The following is a 20,765-nucleotide window of genomic DNA, read 5'->3' on the forward strand; positions in this document are numbered from 1 at the left end:
GGATTTTTAAAAAGCATATAAATTTGAAATAAACTGAATAATTTGATTGTATTCATTCATGATTTGAATAACATTTTTCTCTCACTAAAAATATTATTTCAAGTGAAAGATCACTAAATGTATTTCATTAGCTCTGAAAAGCTTGTTTACCACTTAGAGATACAGCAATTTGAAGAGCTAGTTTGATTTTTTATTTTAATGATTAAAAAGACATCTCAGAATTATGGTGAGCCAACTGGAGAAGTTCACTGTTGGCCATGCTGGATAAATTTTAACACTAATTTTTACTTTTTATTGACATTTGGTAAATAAATCTTTCTTGGGGTCAAAGGATTATTTCTGCAAATAAACCAATGCAGTAACCCTGACTGGTGTGGCTCAGTGGGTTGTGCGTTGTCCTGCAAAGTGAAAGGTCACTGGTTCAATTTCTGGTCAGGGCACATGCCTGGGTTGTGGGTTCAGTCCCTAGTTAGGGCGTGTATGAGAGGCAACTGATCGATGTTTCTCTTTCATATCAATGTTTCTCACACTTTTTCTCCCTTCCTTTCCCTCTCTCTAAAAATAAATAAAATATTTTTAAAAAATAAATCAGATGCTGTATTTTTATATTTTACAATAGATCCAACCCTTCTGAAAGTCTTCATTTTGCAAAATCATAAAGCATATTAGAAAATTAAGGTTCTTAAAGGGTGTTGTGTTGCTGGTTTTAATGGGAAAAAACCACAACAATGGAAACATTTTCAAAATAGAATCTCCAAACCAGAAGTTTCCCTCACAGAGCAGATACCTTCTCACTTGTTGATATAACCTCACTTTCCTCTTGAAAGGACAGCTCAAGTGTTTGTTTTTTTTTTAATTTGCTGGTAGCACGCCACCTACCAACAGTTACTTCTTCCACCGAAAGGATCAATAAATTTGGAATCCTAATGTTTTTTTAAAAGATAGAACACACACACTGGATAACTCTATTAAATATTCTGTCATAAGATAAACAGGGAACCACAGGGAAGTTCTAAGATATTCATGGTCATTCCAGATCTCACTAAGAAGTATTCCTGAGACTCTACTATGCTTATCTAAAATAAAATTAACAACATCAACTATATCCTGAAAGACTGAGCACTTCAACCACTTGCTCATGAATAAAGTAGTAAATAAATTTCATGTTTGGTGCTTTTGCTATAACCTTATCCTAAAATCTTCTTTAAAACTTCCACTTTAGACAGCCCCTCAAATGATATGGCTATACAGTTTTTCCACAAAATATTTTCACTGAAAGTACACTGATGAGAAATAAAAAACTAAGGAGACTCCTAAATAATTTATCATCAAGTTTAGAAAAATCTCATTGTATACTGGAGTGGGTAATGAATGACTCTCTATTTCACTGAAGAAACTGTGTGGGTGTGTCTTCACGTTCCAGATGCTCCACTTTTAAATGTTGTGCTGTGCTGGCTCCCTTCAACTACCTAATACCTTACGGCAAGCTGGGGTTCATCATTAACTGCAGTAAATATAAATCCATGTATCAAATAGCTGCCTTAATAATTTCAATTTTTCTGGCTGGCTGCCTTGTTGGACCCAACTAAACCTTCACTGTTTTTACATCCCAATGAGGTTTGCAACTTACTATATGAGAAGTGTCACCTCTGCCACCTCCCTTGCACCACTGCCACTGATGTCAATCACAGTTTCTTTGTGGGTACTTTTAAGCCTCTGGTTTAAATGTGGGCTCTGCCATCTGTTCCTCAGATCAGGGAGTTGCCCTTGCAGTCTCTTCTCCTTTTCTGTATGGGGACGCAATGGGCTAATGGGCAAACCAAGTATGTGTGGAGTAAGTGTCAGTCTGTGTACCAGACACTAGAAAATCCTAACACCGTTCCTGCCTTTTAGGTGGAAAAGAGATAAAATGTAGGTTCTAACATTTCTTTCCTGCACCTTTAAACATCATCAAGAGTGCTCCACTGCTAAGACAGTGCTGCTAACCATAATGACAAAAAAATTCACGTCAACTTGAAACAAAGTGAGAAGGCTATGAAATCTTACTTCATCAGGTGTGGCCACAAAATTGATGGCTGTGTAGTAGCGGTCATCCTCCTGGGACAGGCTGAAGGTGAACTGATAGTCAATAAGAAGAGTGTCTATGGAAAGAAAGACACATGTATTTAAAATTGAAATAAAACATAACAGGTCTCTAGAAATACACCTTGATTATCTTACAAACACTGAATGGCCAGGAAAGCACTTCTGGCTCACTTATACCTGGGGGCTGGGGGGTTTTCAAAGGAAATCAAGTCTGTGGACAGTATCATTTTGTTGGGTTAACCCACCAAACCCACCTTAGATCATGGCCCTGGCTGAGATCTTAAGTCCCAATCTACCTCACCTACAAATATTAACTGAACGTCGATTACCTGCTAGGTTGTGCTTAAGGATATAATGCTATAAATGGGGAGTTGTTGGTAATTTTATTCTTAACTGTTTAAGAAACTGCCATATGGTTTTCCAAAGAGACTATATACCATTTTACATTCCCACAGAAAATGTATGAAATTTCTCCACAGCACAGTTAAAACTTGGTATTGGCTTTTGTTTTACAATACAATAAATAGTTTATAAATGTACAATACTGCAAAAAAATTCACTGAGGTGCTTTCATGTTCCACGTGGTAATTAACCTCAAAAACACGACCAGTTGTCTGGTTTTGGTACGGTATCAAAGGGTGACATCCGTAATTATCGGAGATGGTTATTAAAATACTCCCTTTTCTGACTGTATGTCTGGTAAGGCCAGGCTCTTCTCATTTACTTTTACCAAAGAAATGCTGTAACAGAGGTAGAAGCGGATGTGAGAATGCAGCTGTCTTCCTGTGAGCCACAGCACTGGCTTTTCATTCTAGTCATTCTAGGGATGTATCTCACCAGGGTTTTAGTACATAGATCCCAAATGTCTAATGTTACCCATTTTTTAATGTGCTTATTAGTCATTCACATATATTCTTTGGTGAAATGTGTATTTAATTAAATCTTTGTCTCCTTATTAAGTTGTAAATGTTTCTCCTGTGTTCTGGATATAAGCCCTTTATCAAATATAAGCTTTGCAAACATTTTCTCTAGTTTGTGGCTTTTTTAAAAAAATTTTTAATGGTGTTTTTTAAAATACAAGCTTTAAATTTTATAAGTCCCAATAAACTTTTTCTTTTATGAATTGTGCTTTTGGAATTGTATCTCAGAACTCTTTCTCCTATACAAGGTTATAAAGTTTTTCTCTTTTCTCCTAGAAAAAAAGAAGTTTTTTTTTGATAAGTTCCAGGTGGACATGAATTTTGGAGAGATTCAACCCAGGAAAGCAGGTATATAGTTATAGTGGATAGGCCAAACATTAACTCCTTTTTCTCTGGTTCCATAATCTGGCCTAATATGTGGATTCTCCCATTGGAAGAAAATGCATTTACCCATAAGGACCTGGTTGCTTTGCCAGACTTACCTTTCACTATAAGCTAATCATTAGAGTTTTATTTTATACATTAGTTCCTAAAGAGGTGATTAACACAAGCCTGTTTCAGAGAGAATGACCTTAACTATATTTTAAGAATTATTTTTTGGATCTATATCCTGAAATAAGAAACCAACTAATGACAACCAGGTGACAGAAAATGAAGTAAGGTTTCAGGGGAACATGAACAAGAAAACCATAGATGTGTATCTCTGCATTCTTCCTCGATATCTGCTGTGCACACATTAACATAAACCACAAAGAAAGCAATTTAAAATCATATCCATCTATGTATTAGGTTTAATAGAATGTGAACACATCAAATAAGGGGACAATTCCATGGGTCACTGCTATATTCCTACAGCACTTACCATTCTCAAACAATGTTAAAGACAGTAACGAAGTTTTACTGAAGTTTTACGTTGCTTCTAGACAGATAAGAATGACAAAAACACTTACAATAACATGTTCCTTTGAGAGGGTTTCCCTGGTATCGATTTTCTACCTCACACCTAGAAGGGGAAAAACGAAGATTATTTTCTATTGCTATTTAAAAGAGAATCTACATTCATTTTAAAATCAAGTAGGTCCTTTAATATAAACTAAGAGTACAATTACATTCTTCAGTTATTATTCAAATCAGGTGAACTAACAAGAATTTGCATTGACTTTCACTGCTGACTGCCCAGCAGTTCACACCACCAACAACTGATCAACATTTGCCAAAGCACATGAGATAAATCCAAATATAACAAATCTAGATCCTACTTATAATCATGAAAAACATTTTCACTTTTGTGTGAAGGAAATATTCTTCTAAAAGTGTGGTTAAAACATTTTTCCACCCTGGCTGGTGTAGCTCAATGTACTGAGTGCCAGTCTGCAAACCAAAGGGTTGCTGGTTTGATTCCTAGTCAGGGCACAGGCTGGGGTTGTGGGCAAGGTCCCTAGCAGGGGGCACGAGAGAGGCAATCACACATTGGTGTTTCCCTCTCTCCCTCTCTTCCTCTCTCTGAAAATAAATAAAATCTTTAAAAATAAATAAATACTTTTCCTATATCCATTTTTCACTTCTTTCCTATTCTTCCTGGATAAACTGATCCTGTTCTTTAACTGTAAGTGAGAGAAGGCTAAAACTTTGGACATGGTCCACCAGCCTGGTGGATAAAAAAAGTTTTAGTAAAAAAGTATTATTAATTCCCTCATAGGTACCATCTACGAATATCAGCAAAACTATAACACGGGCAGACATATCCCCCACAATCCCTGACTGGGGGAAGGTTAGAGTAGAAGAGCAGATGATGCAGTGGTTAGGATACACTGCATAACAGTGGCAAGTTAATAGCTGTGCCTTCCTCAAAGGAAGAGGGCTGCCAACCAGGGCAAATTGTGTACTTGACCATGACTGTGAAAATGCTCAGGAACTCCTGACATAGTCAGGAGAGCTCATACAGTGCCTGCTCAAGAGGCAGGGGGCCAGTGCCCAACCTGGATGTCCCTGTATCACTGGGAACTTTTGCCCTGACTAAAGATGGCAGCCGAAAGAAAGTAAAAGATAGGGGAACTGGCAAAAATGGTGCACACTAACATATCATAGAAAGGGTCAGAAATGAGATCACACAGGAAGTTCTAAGCTGAGTATTTAAATAAGGGCAGGCTAAAAGAGAAGAGAGGTCCACCATGGGGTTTGGAGTATGAGAGAGGAGGTCTGCTGGTGAGGCAGGAGATGGTCAGGAAGGAGGAAACTCTGGAGGAGCCCCAGGGCTAAGATAAGGGACACTGATACAGGACAGAGATCCTGTTCTAAGACTGGTTGTTCCCCCTTTCTGGAAAAGCGCTGAATCATGGGGAATCATGAATGCACCTGTGCAGACGATGCTATATGACTCCTGCTTCATTATAACAGCATTATAATAAATTAACATTGTGTGACCCCTTTCCCTGGTAACAAAAGAGAATCATGAGAGACCACATGCGCAGTAGCTTTAAAACACTATAACTAGTTGTACATGTGCAATAAAAGCCAGTCAAAACTAGCCAGGAAATATCTGCCTATAAGAATGGAAACCCTCCAGCCCCTGAGGTCAATCTCTGCTTGGAGTTGGCTCGCTCTCATAGTCTTCGGAGTGTATTATCACTTAATAAATCTGCTCTCTCCCTTCCTGCTATAAACTCTGTGTGTTCGGTTCAATTCTTTATCTGTGATCACCAAGAACCTGGTTACCTTTGCCCACCTGTGACACCAGATCTGAAAGTAAGAGAAGAGTCACGTGGTCTGGAGTAAGAGAAAGGTCTGAAAGTCAGAAGTGCAGTGAGTTGCCGGAGCTGGTGGTACAGTGGGTGAGAGGAGGCCTGCCCAGTCACCCAGGTTCAAGTCTGCTTGCAGGAGACAGTGGCAGAGCTGACAGAGCTGCAGGGGACCTGCCTAACTACCCGGATCCTTGAGAAATTCTTGGAGCTGAACTGTGACTGTGGAAAGGGAATGGCTCTGGAAAGGGGGCAGGCTCTGAGAAGTGAGACTATTTGGCTGAAAATTTGCTTGTGAAAGCCATTTGGAATAATGGAGTTGTGGATGATAGTTTTGTTTACATGCTGCTCCCAGGTTGGCTGTATTTTTCTGGTTATAGCTTTTTGCATGTATGGCCAGCACAATAAGGGCAGTTGTATGCTGGTCCCTTGGGGAGCCCACTGGGTAGAACTCTGGAGGACGGGAGTATGTACTGCCAGTACCCCATGTCCAAGGAGATACTGGATTATTAGTGCAATACTGTTTGACCTACGTATGTTTTGGGGTGTGGGGAAAGTGGCCCACAGATGGCTTCCTGAGTTACTATGCAGCTCACCTACTGATCCCAATTCTGTGTGGAAGGTCAGCACCCATGGTATGGTCTTACTCCCTGAGGAACTGGTGTATCCCATCTTCAAACACCTACAAGAAGGGACCAACTATGGAAGGGATGCCTTAGTGGACTTCATTCGGTCACATTTGAAAGGCCCTTCTTTGCAAAGGACTGTTCGAGGATTACCCAAGCCTTTCATACATGCTCCAAGAACAATCCTAAAACAGCATTGTGCCAACAGAAAAGGAAGTACAATGTAAAGAAAGGTATCCACTGGAGAACTGGCAGACAGACTTTATACAGATGCCTAAAGCCAGGGGGGATTTCAAATTTTTGTTAGTCTTTGTGGACATTTTTTCTGGATGGGTACAGGCATACTCCACCAAAACTGAGAAGGCAACTGTGGTGGAAAACTGGTGCTGAAAGAAATAATTCCTAGGTTTAGACTTCCTCACAGCATTCAAAGTGACAATGGACCATTGTTCACTTCAGAAATCTCCTAGAAGGTTGGGCAGTCACTGCAAATACAATGGAAACTGCATGCATCTTGGAGATCTCAATCCACGGGAAAGACTGAGAAAGTAAATCATGTAATAAAGACGACCCTGGCAAAAATATGCCAGGAAACACATTTAAAATGTGACCAGGCGTTCCCCATTGCTTTGTTCCGAATTGGGGTTGAACCCAGAAGCAGACTTAAATTGAGCCCTTCTGAAATAGTTTAGGGGAGATGGCTCCCAATCTCTGGGTTAGGAATGCCCCCTTCAGATCTGGAGCATGAGGCAAGAATTAAGCAGTATGTGCAACATTTAGGACAAACACTAACCATTTTGCACAAGTTTGCTCATTGCAGGCTTGCCTACCCACCCGATAAGCCCTTGTATCCCTTCTGGCCAGGAGACCAAGTCTTTCTAAAGACCTGGAAGACTCAAGGTCCTGAAGAGCAACTGGCCAAAAATGGGCCGGTCTCTACAACGTCCTGTTGACAACACATTCTTCCTTAAAGCTGATGGGAATCATGCCCTGGATCCACCACACATGGATGAACAGGAACTGCTTAAGGACGCAGACCCTGCTGCTGTGGTTGATGCTGGAAGGGAAAGCTGGATCTGCACTCCGGAAGGAGACTTGAAATTTCTCTTCCGGAAAAGAAACTGTCACCCAATACAGGGTAACCATGTTTCTTTTACTTTATGCATGTGCTTGGAAAGCTAGGGGACTTTTAGCTGCCAGATACTGAGTTGGAGTCTGGTCCTTCCCAGTGTGGAAAATAAGGGTTGAAAGTGGATGATGGTTAAATGTGAATGAGTAAAGGTATATTAAAAAGTTGTAAAATTTTAAAGGTTTCCTTTCCTGAAGAAAAGGAAACCTCAGCTCTTGGGTGTGGTTATTCTCTGTTTGCTTGTTTTCTGACCTTATGAGGCCATAGTCTGAGCTGTGCTGTTTGGATACATCAGGAATCCTCTGTCTCTGCTTTTTGGCCAGTGAGGCCTATGAGAGGTCACCTGTGAAACCAGCTGGAGAGAATGCCTGTGCCATGTAGGACCTAGGAAGGGTCACATGGTGCCAGTAGAATCCAACCTGCGGCAAGAGAGCATGTCTCTGCCAAAAGACCGGGTGATGACAGCACGTCTCTGCCAGGAGACCAGGGGAGGAGCTGGTGGGGGACAGAGTGCCTCTACCAGTGAGGCTTTGGGCCACGTGGGACCTAGGAAAGGTCACCCATGTGACCAGTTAGTGGGACCAGAAGGAAATGAGACAAGACTCTAAGGCTAGTTCTAGTCTCCCTTCTTCTTTTGGGACTCTGTCTTTGCTCTGGCTTTTGCTTTGCTTCTAAAAGGAAACGGAAGTTTCCCAGGAAGAGTTACAACTTCACACCAACTGGGAAAGGGAACAAGGGAAAATATAAGGCATGGAAATGCAATTTTAGTGAATATCAGGAGGACAAGGATTTTCCTTCACACTTTATATTTTTCTCCCTACCTGATCCCTCTAGATTTGGCATTCTGAAGGAGTGAGTAATGACAAAAGTTTTCTTTGCATAAAACCAACAAGACCAGTTGCCAATGGTGGTTTTGTCAACCAAGACTCAGACTGGAACGTCATGCCTGAAGGAGGCATGAGCAGGTTCTGGTTGTTACCAGAAAGCCCTGAGGAAATGGGATTGACTTTTGAGGCTAGTGAAAGCCCACAAGAAAAGGCATGGCACCTTGGTTGGTTGTGCAGTTCATGGTAGCCTTCCCAGGGAAGGAACAAAGGTTGCTTTCCTGAGAGAATGGTAAGGAGGAACCTTAAGGCACAATGGAAGCCTCCAGGACTTGAGAGAGGCAGGTGCTACAGGCAAAGCCAGATGGCAGTCATGTGGCTTAGCTTCTGTGCCCTGAAGAAAGGAGTAAAAGGTCAATCTAAAGGTTCCTTGTGTGAGTTCCAGCAAAGCAGACTTGAAAATCATGTGTGATCAACTGTTGCTCTGTTGTATTTATGCAAATGAACAGGGGAAATTAAAAGTGGAGTTAATGCAGTCTCTTTGATGACAATGAGGTAATCTCAAGAAGAAAAATTGTGATTCAAGGAAAATCATGATGCTCAGTGGTAGACATCAGACTAACTAGTTCAGCTGTCTTCAAAGTTTATTTTCATTTGAAAGTTGAAACTAGATGTGTGACATCATCAAAGATACTCAACATACAGGCCAGAAGGATCTGTCATATTGTCGCTATTAAATGTCATTCCAGCAAAGGCCTTGTAACTGGATGTCTTCCCAAAAGACAGGCCCACAGACTCGGAGACTGGTTTGTGGGTTGTTGTGTGAATTAACATGTGTGTTCTTCCTTCTGTTTTATAGGGTGTAAGCTTATAACCTCATTACCTGAGTGACTGGTTATAACATAGGCCTCACTTAAGAAGCCCATCTGCATCGCCGCCTCCTGAGACTCAAGGGTTCGGCTGGACTAAGTGGGTGGGTTGTAAAGTATGGGGCAGTCTGTGGGCTTCACTTTAAAACTGGTTTCCTTTCCTACCCTAATGGCTTTTACAGAATGGACCCAAAAGTGTTCAAAAACGGGGAGTCTTAGAATATTCCCCTCAGCCCAAGCTAAGTATGATGGGCAAAAGGGCTTTGGAAAGGGATGTCGTACCTTGTACACCTTCCTCCAGAGAAGACACTCTTTCCCCAATGTGGGACACTGTAGAATTGGTCCCTACCTTTGTCCTTTAGACGTTATGGTTTTAATTGTGCCTTCTAACCATCTTGCCAAATTTGTTGCCTCCAGAATATGATAAAGACACCAATTTGTCCAGCAGTGCCAACATTTGGACATTGAGAATGCTACTCTCCAGCGACAGGCAATTGACCTGGATTCTGTAAGGTCCTTCCCCACGTGTGAAGGCCACCTTCCTCTCCATACCCCACTGGGTTAGGGATCTCTGGATCCAAAGGTAGGTAAGACTACAACCATGGCCAGCAGGAAGTAGTTCTAGAAGACTATGAGACCTTTGCCCACTACCCTTTATAAGATTACAAAGGGTCCAGAGGTCTAGAAGTGGGGACTGCAACAGGATGCAGAACGTATTCCCCACAATTCTTGACTGGGGGAAGGGAAGAGCAGATGGTATAGTGTTTATGATACACTGCACAACAGTGGTAAGTTAACAGCTGTGCCTTCCTGGAGGGAAGGGGGCTGCCACCCAGGGTGAATTATGTATGTGACTGTGAAGACATTCAGGGACTCATGACACAGCCAGGTGCAAGTCAAATAGCACCTGCGAAGCATGGGGCGGATGCCCACCCCAGATGTCCATGTGTTGCTGGGAACTTCTGCCCTGACTAAAGATAGAAGCCAAAAGAACTCGGGGGAACTGGCAAAAATAACGAACACTAACACATCATAGGAAGTGCTGGATATGAGACCACACAGTAAGTTCTGAGCTGAGCATTTAAATGAGGGTGGGCTGAAAAAGAAGAGAAGCCCATCATGAGGTCTGGGTGTAAGAGAGGAGGTCTGCTGGGAGATCTGGAAGGAGGAGAAGAGTCATATGGTCTGCAGTAAGAGACGGAAGGTCTGAAGTCAGAAGTCCAGTGAGTCACTGGAACTGGCACTGCAGTGGGCGGGAGGGACCTGCCTAGCCACCCAGATTCAAGTCTGCTTGGAGCAGATGGTGGCAGAGCAGGTGGAGCTGCAGGGGACCTGCCTAGCCATCCGGATTCGTGAAAGGTTCTTGGAGCTGAACTGTGACCAGCAATGCTGACCTGCAGGCTTCTGCTTTTCTGAAAGATGGTACCTCTGACTGGTGTATTCTGAAACTGACATGGTTTGGCAAAGGGGGCCAGGACGGTGTGTTTTGGGGTGTTTTTAAAGGGAGCAGGACTTAATGGCAGAAATCTGCCATTATTCTAAATCTGTTCAGGGTTTAAATGAACAACCCCTTTCCTTTTTCACCAAGCCCTTGCACTAGGAGTCATGCTTCTTGGCAATGGGCAATTGAACTCCAAAGCTGTTCCACAACAGCACTGGTAGGATTCTGTAACAAAAGGATTTAGGCACAGTAGCTATTAACTATGAAAAAAGAAGGAGAAAGCTTAGGTCAAGCACTTTCCCCAGATAAATAACACAGGGATATTGTGTCCTTTTGTCCACGGTGATGATCAGCACTTACTTGTGTCTAAATCTCTCAGGAAGGCTTTCCCTGGACCTGTACCTCACTTCTTTGCTGTGCATCAAAACTGAGGACAGGAATGATTAATTTTGCTCTATTACATTTTTCTGTTTAAAGGAATCTAGATTCAAGAACTAATCTTTGATTCAACTTTTCTTCTTGTACTTGCTTTAGGGCAGCACAAAACCAGTAAATGTACACATTGGTACAGACTAGAAAACGCAGACAGAATATTTCCCTCCTGAACACCTCCACCAAGGCCTCAGTCACTGGTGACATTACTAGTGTGCCATAAGCTTGACAGAGTTTACCGAGGACACACCTGGTTGTATCAGCCCGTTATTTTGGTACTACTAAACATTTCTAAGTTTCTTCTTGGGGGTATGAGTAAACCTGGAACGTTTTTTGTGAGGTTTTCTGGTGAGGAAGGCTGGAATATATTAACTGGAGATCCATCTCTCTTCTCTCAACATCTCAGGACACCAAAAATGATTATTGCCAGTCCCACTATTGATAGATGTGGAGACTGAGGTTCAGCACAGTTAAGTGATTTACCTCCTGAGGACTCTGCTCAGTTGGAGGCACAGCCAGGGCTGAAACCCCACCTCTGCCTGCATCCTCACGGGTGAGGACCCCGGACTCTCTCCTGGGAAATGTCTCATATACTTTGTCAAGGAAAATACTAGAACAGGGAGAGATGTGTTAAAGGCCAAAGGCTCATCTCCACTATCAGACAACCAAAATGCCAAATAAAATACCAGCTCTTCCAACTTTATCTTTTGGAAAATAGTGCAATCTCGTGACATGACAAAAATCAAGTAGTGGCTGAAGTTAAATGACTAATCCAAGTCAGCAACCCCGGAAATGTCAGTGTCACTCAGACATGAAAATATAACTTAAAGAGAGTCATTAAGGAATTGCTTCTAAACTGACAACCTACTCAGTACAGAGGTTGACCAAGCTAGACCTGTCTGAGGTGGGAAGGGTAAAATTCCCAATCAATCAATTCAGGGATCCCTCAGACCCATGGCAACAAGGCACAGACCCAGCTGACTGGGCTGCCAGTCACTAAAGCCAGGTGTGGCCTGTGGCCGGGGTCACAGGAGGGTGGTACTCACAGCTGGCACTCGTCCCCCTTGACGCCCTTGGTGGTGCAGAAACACTTGCCCGTGTTGGTATTGCACAGCGCAGCATGCCCATTGCACTTACAAGCTGGAAGGAGGAAAAGGAATGTTGGTCACAACTGGCTTAGGAGATTACTACTATCTGAGACTTTTTCTATAAAAAAAAATTCTATCTGAATTGGATTTAATAAAAGTATTTATTAAAAGTATAGATTTAAAAAAAGTATTTAATGGGTGAGATTTGTTTTTCAGCTAATGATTTATCTCAAGTAATGTAAAGGAAATGTTAAAAAAAAAACAAAGTCAAAAGACAGGAGAAAAGAATGTCATTTCCACTGCCTTCTGAAGCAATCACCATTTTTATCTTTTCAGTAGACACTTTGGTTTTCACTATTATAATTCATTCGTTCAGCAAACATTTATGAAGTGTCTCCAGTGTGCCACTCCCTGTCCCACGGAGATGTTCTGAGCCATGACTGCCAGAGGGGAGGACTGGTCCCGCTGTGCTCTGCCTCCACTGAGGTGCCTGCTCTACAATGGTCATGTTTTAAATCACAGCAGGGCTCAGAACTGGGGTGGGATTCCAATGGCAGGTCAGTGTTTCAGAGGCTGTTCAGAACTCACCACCCTTTCTTGCCTTCTTCTTAGCCTCCATAATAAACCTACCAGCTCCCTCCTCTGGCCATCAACACCTCTCTCTCATTTTTTTTTTTAGTCTGACAAGTATGAGCCATGATAAATTTTATGCTCTAGTTGAAATAAGTGAGTCTTTTTGTTCAATTCCTTTTCACTTTACACCCTGTTTTTCTGCAAATAAATGAAAGGCGTTAGGCTGGAGATCGGTATACTTTTAAAATAAATCTTGCAGAGAAAAAAAAATGACCCAAAGAAACCTGTGACACAAAATTAGTAAAGCAGGTAACAGAGTGGACGAACACTCAGAAACATGAGTGTTCCACTTTTGGCTCAGTTGAGTATGGAGAAAGGGGTACAGTGTATTAACAAAAAGCAAAGGCCTGCAGTCAGTTTGCCTGGCTTTGAATTCAGTCCTCTCCACTTGACTTCTTTTTAACTGGCCATGCTATTTAACTCCTATAAGTCTCTGTTTCCTCCTCTATATGATGGAGATAATGGTAGTACCTATTTCATAGGGTTGTTGTGAGGATGGATGAAGTGAGATAGTAAATGAAGTACAGTGAGCACTCAATAACTCATGGCCATTATCCTCAGCTTAAGGACCATACAACTCTACGAGGAAAACATAAAGCACGTGGCTCCACTCACCGTATTTTAAAGTCATGCTTTCTGTTGTGGACAGGGGCTCTCAAAAATAAAGTTAGCTCTAAGTTCTAGAAAATAGTACTGAAGCCCCACAAATGCTACAGAGCAGGATGTAATTTTTCTAGACGGCAGCTGCAGGAAGGGGGATGATAAGAACAAGGCACAGACCCAGCTGAGCTTGGCACTTGGAGGTACAAGGCCCAAGAGTTAAAGTCAGACATCCTGGACAGGGTTCCCAGCACGGCCACCTCTTGCAGTGAGAAGCTGGGCAGGCTCCTCGATCATGGGGACAATAAAAGCCCCTATGTCTCAGGTGGCTGCCAGCACAATGCCTTGTATACAATTATCAATAAGGTTAGGTACTCTGATTACTATCTAATGGATGAAGTCTATTCACAGGAGTGGGAAAATATTTTTACTGAATGATCTTTTAATCTGAGCAAGAAATTTTATTGGAGAGTGGCAGAAAACGGCATTAGAAGAGTAATAATTGCTCACATCTGCTGAGTGATGACTACACGTCATGCGCCCCTTGGACTGCTTTCATTTCAAGAACCCCCTTAATGTCCCTGCTTTGCTGATGAGGAAACTGAACCCCAGAGAAGCTGAGGGATACACCGCTGGAACACAGCTCTGTCCCAGCTGCTCTGGGACCAGACCTTTCTCTAGGGCCACACTAAGGAGTTTGGAGGTGGAATCTGGGGAGTAGTTAGAGATTTTCTTTTCTTATTTATTTCCCTGCTCAGAACCTGATGGGTCTTTCCACTGGAAACTAAAAGAAACCAATAATCGGTTCACTGGCACTACTAGTCATTTATAAAAAAAACATAATTTATATTCTAACAATAAAACATCCTATTGCTTGCAGGAATGTATCTGACGTGTATGGGGAAACATAAGAGTACCTAAATATTTAAGATATACTAGAAGTGCTGAGGAGTCCAGCTCCTGGTCAAAAACCTAGGTGTGAGTTTTTCCAAGCACAGGCTTTCCCTGGCAGGCCTTACACAGAAAGCTGCCCTCCCCACACCAGTCTGGGAGGAAATCTCTGAAGAGTTGCAGTCAAGGTCTCAGGCCCCCTGGTTGGCCACTGCTTTCACATATTTGCATCCCTACTTCAGACACTTTCATGCCTAGGTCACTCCATCTGAGGTCTCAGGCAGAGGTCATCTGCAGGCCTCTGCTGAGCTTCCTTGTGAGGGAAGAGGGGGAGGCCTTGAAGATCTTTCCTCACTCAGTCCTCAGTGGCTTTTCATTCCCAGCCCTCCTCGCTCACTCTCCCTCCCCACCTCAGGGCCCATCAGAGGCATTTGCTGAGCATTCTGTCGGGCCTCCCTCAACGGGGAGAAGACCAGCCCCCACCTCTGTGCTCGTCCACCTGATGCTCAACCTGTGTGCCGTTCCAGGAGGGAACATGGAACAAGGGGAGTCAGTGCCTTTCCACTTTAAGCCTCTTTCTGATACTGTCACAGCAAGTGATTAAAAGCTTAATTCTTTCATTTTTGGTTTGTTGCATTAACTGGCTACTCTGACACTTGGCAGCTCAGCTCACTTTCTCCCAGGCTCAGCTGCACTTCTGACAAGTATGACTTAAGAAATGCAGTATCCAAAACCAAGTGGTTTTCCTCCTAGATAGTCAAGTCAAACAGAAGCACTGTGTTCTGCCTGGGCTGCAGTTAGTAACCCTGACTGATGGATTTGACTTACGCTGACATTTGCCGCCATTGGTGGGGTCGCCATAGAAGCCAGATATACAAGTCTCACAGTGCTTGCCTGTGGTCAGGTCCTCACATTTCTCACAGATACTCTGATTGATGCACTTGCTGTGGCCATTGCACTGGCAAGCTGAAAGAAAAAGAATTTTCTTTTTTGTTTCATTATAGAACTGGGTGGAGTAAGTTTCACAAGATTTATTTGCAACTTTCTTATTGCCTCTAAACACCAAAATCATCAAAACTGGCTCACTAAAAACTAGTTTGAGAAATAAGCTCAAGACATTAAAAAATAGCTAACACGTGAAAATCAGAAATGTACCATACCAAGAAAAAAGTCCACAGTCATTAAAACAATAATTTTTGCTATTCACTGTAAAAATAATATATGATTATGGTAGCTAAATTTGAAAACCTTAAGAAGGCAGGAAAAACCATATATAATTCCAGCACCCAGAGATCACAACATAGTTGTGTTGTGATATTTTCATAGTATTCATTGTAGCATTCAATTTTTATTTTTTTCAAAAGATTTCATTTATTTACCTTTAGAGAGGGGGAAGAGAGGGAGAAAAAGAGGGAGAGAAACATCGATGTGCCAGAGGTACACTGATTGGTTGCCTCTTGCATGCCATGCCCCCACCTGTGGATATGGCCACAACCCAGGCCTATGCCCTTCACTAGGAATTGAACCCGCAACCTCTCGGTTCACTGGCTGGTGCTCAATCCACTGAGCCATACCAGCCTTAATTTTGATTTTTAAACATATCACAATTATTTTACCACACTATTTCATCTATCATAAACAAAACTTTAAATGGCATGATAATTTCCATGAACCGTAACAGTTCCCTTACATTCTGATATTTACTGTGCTTTCAATTTTTCATGGTTAGGAAAATGACCATCTTTACATATAAACATTTTCATAAGTGGCACTAGTAAGATCCTTGATGCACACAGGCCTTTACAACGACAAAGGCAACAGGAGCCCAAACTCTCAGGGCTGCTGGGCACAGCTGTGCAGGCTGTGCACTGCAGACTCAAGGGGGGGCATTCACACAACACACGACCTGAACCACAGTGAAGAGAATCTGATTATGCAGACCTGCCCCTGCCTCCAACTGACATACAACATTGCGTAAGTTTAAGGTGTACAATATGCTGATTGTACACACATATATCACCAAATGATACCACCACAGCATTAGTTAACACCTGGATCATATCACATAATCACCATTTTGTGTGTGTGTATGTTTGTGTGAGAGCATCGAAGACTTACTCTTTTAGCAGCTTTTGCAGATTTTTCTTGCTTCATCAGCACGACACAGTTTTTTACCATCTCAGAAACTTTTCATAGCCTTGTACCTGTTCTGTTTATCACCTGTTTTCTACCCCATCCCTGTAGGTATTTGAGTTGTTCTATACAGACTGCAGCTGAAAAACTTAGAAATGACTATGCCAGTTATGACTGCACCAAAATTACTTTACATGTGTGGGATACACATGTTGTTCCTCTGAAGATGAGTAAGTCCCTTCGTGGGGCTCCACCTGCGGATGCAGAACTCATGGGCACAGAGGGCCAACTACATAGCAATGGCAGAGCACAACACACACAAAGTACAACACCCAAAATCATTTACACACAAAAAAAATCTGTGTTCTTGTACAATTTAAAAAGACTGAGCGAACACCGCTCTCTTCCTCTTCAAAATCCCACTATAATCACAGAAGAAATGTAAAAACAATGATCAAATCAATAGGAGTATGGGGTAAGAAGGAAAAGTTCTATTAGAATTATTTGGAACTTCTGGCCAAGATAGAGGTGTAGGTAGATACACTCACAACCAAAAGAAGGACAACATCAAATTTAAAAACAATAAATAACCAGAACTGCCAGAAAATTGAACTATATGGAAGTCGGACAACCAAGGAGTTAAAGAAACATTCATCCAGACCGGCAGGAGGGGCATAGATAGGCAGCAGGGTGGGTGGAGAGGACACTGGGCAAGGCAGCAGCTGGCAGAGTGGGTGGTCCCACATTTGCATGTGGATAAACCAGGAGGAATGACAATGTGGGTTACCTTGCCCTAGTGAATACCTAAGACTCTGCCCATTACTAAGTAACAAGTATGCCAAGACAAAAAAATATGGTCCAAACAAAAGAACAGATCAAAGCTCCAGAAAAAATACAACTAAGCAATGAAGAGAGAGACAACCTATCAGATGCACAGTTCAAAACACTGGTAATAAGGATGCTCACAGAAATGGTTGATTATGGTCACAAAATAGAGGAAAAAGTGAAGGCTATGAAAAGTGAAATCAAGAAAAATGTACAGAGAACCAACAGTGAAGGGAAGGAAACCAGAACTCAAACTAACGGTTTGGACCAGAACGAAGAAATAAACATTCGACAGGAACAGAATGAAGAAACAAGAATTCAAAAAAACAAGGAGAGGCTTAGGAATGTTTAACCACAACTTTAGACATTCCAACATCCGAATCATAGGGGTGACAGAAGGAGGAAAGGAAGAGCAAGAAATTGAAAACTTATCTGAAAACATAATAAAGGAGAACTTCCCAAATCTGGCAAAGGAAACAGATTTCCAGGAAGTCCAGGAAGCTCAGAGAGTCCCAAAGAAGTTGGACCCAAGAAAGCACACCCCAACGCATATTTGATTATATTACCCAAGATTAAAGATAAGGAGAGAGACTCTTAAAAGCAGCAAGAGAAAAGGAGATAGTTACCTACAAAAGGAGTGCCCATAAGACTATCAGCTGATTTCTCAAAAGAAACCTGACAGGCAAGAAGGGGCTGGAAAGAAGTATTCTAACACGAAAGGCAAGGGCCTACATGCAAGATTAGTCTATCCAGCAAAGCTATCATTTCGAATGGAAGGACAGATAAAGTGTTTCCCAGTAAGGTCAAGTTGAAGGAGTTCATCATCACCAAATCCTTATTATATGAAATGTTAAAGGGACTTATCTAAGAAGATAAAAATATGAACAATAAAATGACAACAAACTCACAAGTATCAACAACTGAACCTAAAAAAAAAACAAAAACAAAAACAAAAATGAAGTAAGCAAACAAACAGGAAAGGAAGATTCACAGAAATAGAGATCACATGAAGGATTATCAGAGGGGAGGGGGAGATGGGAGAATGGGGGAAAAGGTACAGGGAATAAGAAGCATAAAGGGTAGGTACAAAATAGACAGGGGAGGTTAAGAATAGTATGGGAAATGGAGAAGCCAAAGAACTTATATGTATGACCCATGGACATGAACGAAGGCTGGGCAATGCTGGTGGGGGCGGGGGTTATAGGGCAGAGATAAATAAAAGGGAGAAAAAAATGGAAGGACTGTAATACCACAATCAATAAAACATATTTAAAAATAAAAAATAAAAGAAGTATTTGGAGCCCTGGCTGGCGTAGCTCAGTGGATTGAGCGCGGGCTGCGAACCAAAGTGTCGCAGGTTCGACTCCCAGTCAGGGTACACGCCTGGGTTGCAGACCATGACCCCCAGCAACCGCACATTGACGTTTCTCTCTCTCTCTATTTCCCTCCCTTCTCTCTCTAAAAATAAATAAATAAAATCTTTTAAAAAAAGTATTTAGGAGGCTTCTGGTCAAGATGGTGACATAGGCAAACATGGCTCGCCTCTTTGCGCAATCACATTAAAATTACAACTAAAATAGAGAACCACCATCAATCAGGAATGTCAGAAATCAAGTTGAATGGAAGTCTGACAACTACAGAATTGAAGAAACCACATCCATCCAGACTGGTAGGAGGGGTGCAGAGGAGGAATGGGCTGGTCTCACACCAACGTGGGTAAAACTTCTGAATGGACAGCTCGGGAATGAGGAGTGCCTGGCCCACACAAGGCCCCCCAGACCAGGACTCCAGTACCAGGAAGGTAAGTCCCCAAACTTCTGGCTGTGAAAACCAGAGAAGATTGGGTCAGTGAAGGAGGCTGCTGGAGCCGTAAGCACTTCCTCTCGGGGAAACCACACATAGACTCACCTACTCAGACTCGCTCCCTCTGGGCTCCAGCACCGAGGTGGCATCCTATAAGGCTCAGTGGTATACAGGGAAAGACTGAAGTGTCTGGCATTGGGGCCAGCAGAGACTATTGTCCCTATGCTGAGCCCTCCCCCAACAGAACAGGTCGGTGGTGCCATATCTGAGACTCCATCAACTGGCTAATGCTGTGTGACCCATTTTTGAGATCCACAGAGGCTCTACTCAACCCAACTTATCCTATCAAACAAGCAACAGGTGGCTTCAGTGAGCTTTAGTGGCAGCCAGATTAGAGTTACAGCTTGGCTTCACCTGGGAATCTCCAAGCCTAGCACAGGTAGCAACCATCTCAGATTGCTTTATTCCTCAGGCAGTGTGCTCCAGGCAAAACATAGGTGGGGGCTGACTTTGCCTTGTACCATCCAGGAAACCCCAGGGCCAATACACCCAGTGGACAGCTACAAACCGCATCAGTGCACCACCCCCTGCCCCTGCACAGATGATCCTTCATGGAGGATGGAGGGTGGTGGTCAGTAGTCACAGCCAGTCCTTGCAGCTGACTGGCCTGGGTAAATCCCTCCCAGTGATCTGCCAACAGCCACCAAGGCTCAACTACAAGAGGAGGATGTACTCAGCCCACTAGAAGGCTGCACCTCAAATACCCAGCTTGTGTGATAGGGGAGGCTGTGCCACCAGACCCTACAGGGCACCTATTACATTAGGCCACACTACCAGACACAGAGTCAGAGCAGCTCTACCTAATACATAGAAACAAACACAGAGAGCCTGCAAAAACAAGGAGACAAAGAAACATAACCCAAATGAAAGAACAGATCAAAACTCCAGAAAAAGAGCTAAATGAAATGGAGATAAGCAATCTATCGGATGCAGAGTTCAAAACATTGTTTATAAGGATGCCGAGTGAACTTAGAAAGGACCTCAGCAGCATAAAAAAAGACCAAGTCAGAAATGAGAATACACTAGTTGAAATAAAGAACAATTTATAGGGAAACAACAGTAGAAAGGATGAACTGAAGAATCAAATCAATGACATGGAACATAAGGAAGCAAAAACCAACCACGCAGAAGAAGAAAAAAGAATCCAAAAAATGAGGATAGTATAAAGAGCCTCTGGGACAACTTTAAGAGGTCCAATATTTGCCTCATATGGGGTGCCAGAAGGAGAAGAGAAAGGGCAAGAAATTGGAAATCTATCTGAAAAATTAGTGGAAGAAAACCTTCCTAATTGGTAAAGGAAACAGACATGCAAGTGCAGGAAGCACAGAGAATACCAAACAAGATGGATGCCAAGAGGCCCACTCCAAGACACATCATAATTAAAAGGCCAAAGATTAAAGGTAAAGAGAGATTCTTAAAAGCAAGAGAAAAGAAACTAATCACCTGAAGTTTGCCAGATTGGGGGGCGGGGGCAGAGGGAGAATGATGGGTGAAGAGGTGAAGGGATTAAGAAGTACAAATTGGTAGTAACAGAATAGCCATGGGGATGTAAAGTGCAGTATAGGAAATACAGTAACCAAAGAACTTCTACGAATGACCCAAGGTCATGAACAATGGTGGGGGGTTGCCTGAGGGAGTGGGGGTTGCTGGGTGAAGGGTGGCCAAGGG

At 42.5% G+C, this 20,765-nt stretch overlaps 1 protein-coding gene across 1 annotated transcript in view; it reads right to left on the reverse strand.

The window, feature by feature from the left end:
* The window catches only part of ATRN (attractin), a 165,075-nt gene that overhangs the window by 54,204 nt on the left and 90,106 nt on the right, over positions 1-20,765 (reverse strand). The window contains exons 19-22 of the mRNA XM_028523925.2: positions 15,105-15,242; positions 12,111-12,204; positions 3,956-4,008; positions 2,047-2,141 (exon numbers count right to left, since the gene is read on the reverse strand). Of these exons, the coding sequence (XP_028379726.1) occupies positions 2,047-2,141; positions 3,956-4,008; positions 12,111-12,204; positions 15,105-15,242 (380 nt within the window). The remainder of the gene's footprint in view (positions 1-2,046; positions 2,142-3,955; positions 4,009-12,110; positions 12,205-15,104; positions 15,243-20,765) is intronic.

The sequence above is a fragment of the Phyllostomus discolor genome, chromosome 9 (assembly GCF_004126475.2).
Source record: "Phyllostomus discolor isolate MPI-MPIP mPhyDis1 chromosome 9, mPhyDis1.pri.v3, whole genome shotgun sequence".
NCBI classification, from domain to species: Eukaryota; Metazoa; Chordata; class Mammalia; order Chiroptera; family Phyllostomidae; genus Phyllostomus; species Phyllostomus discolor.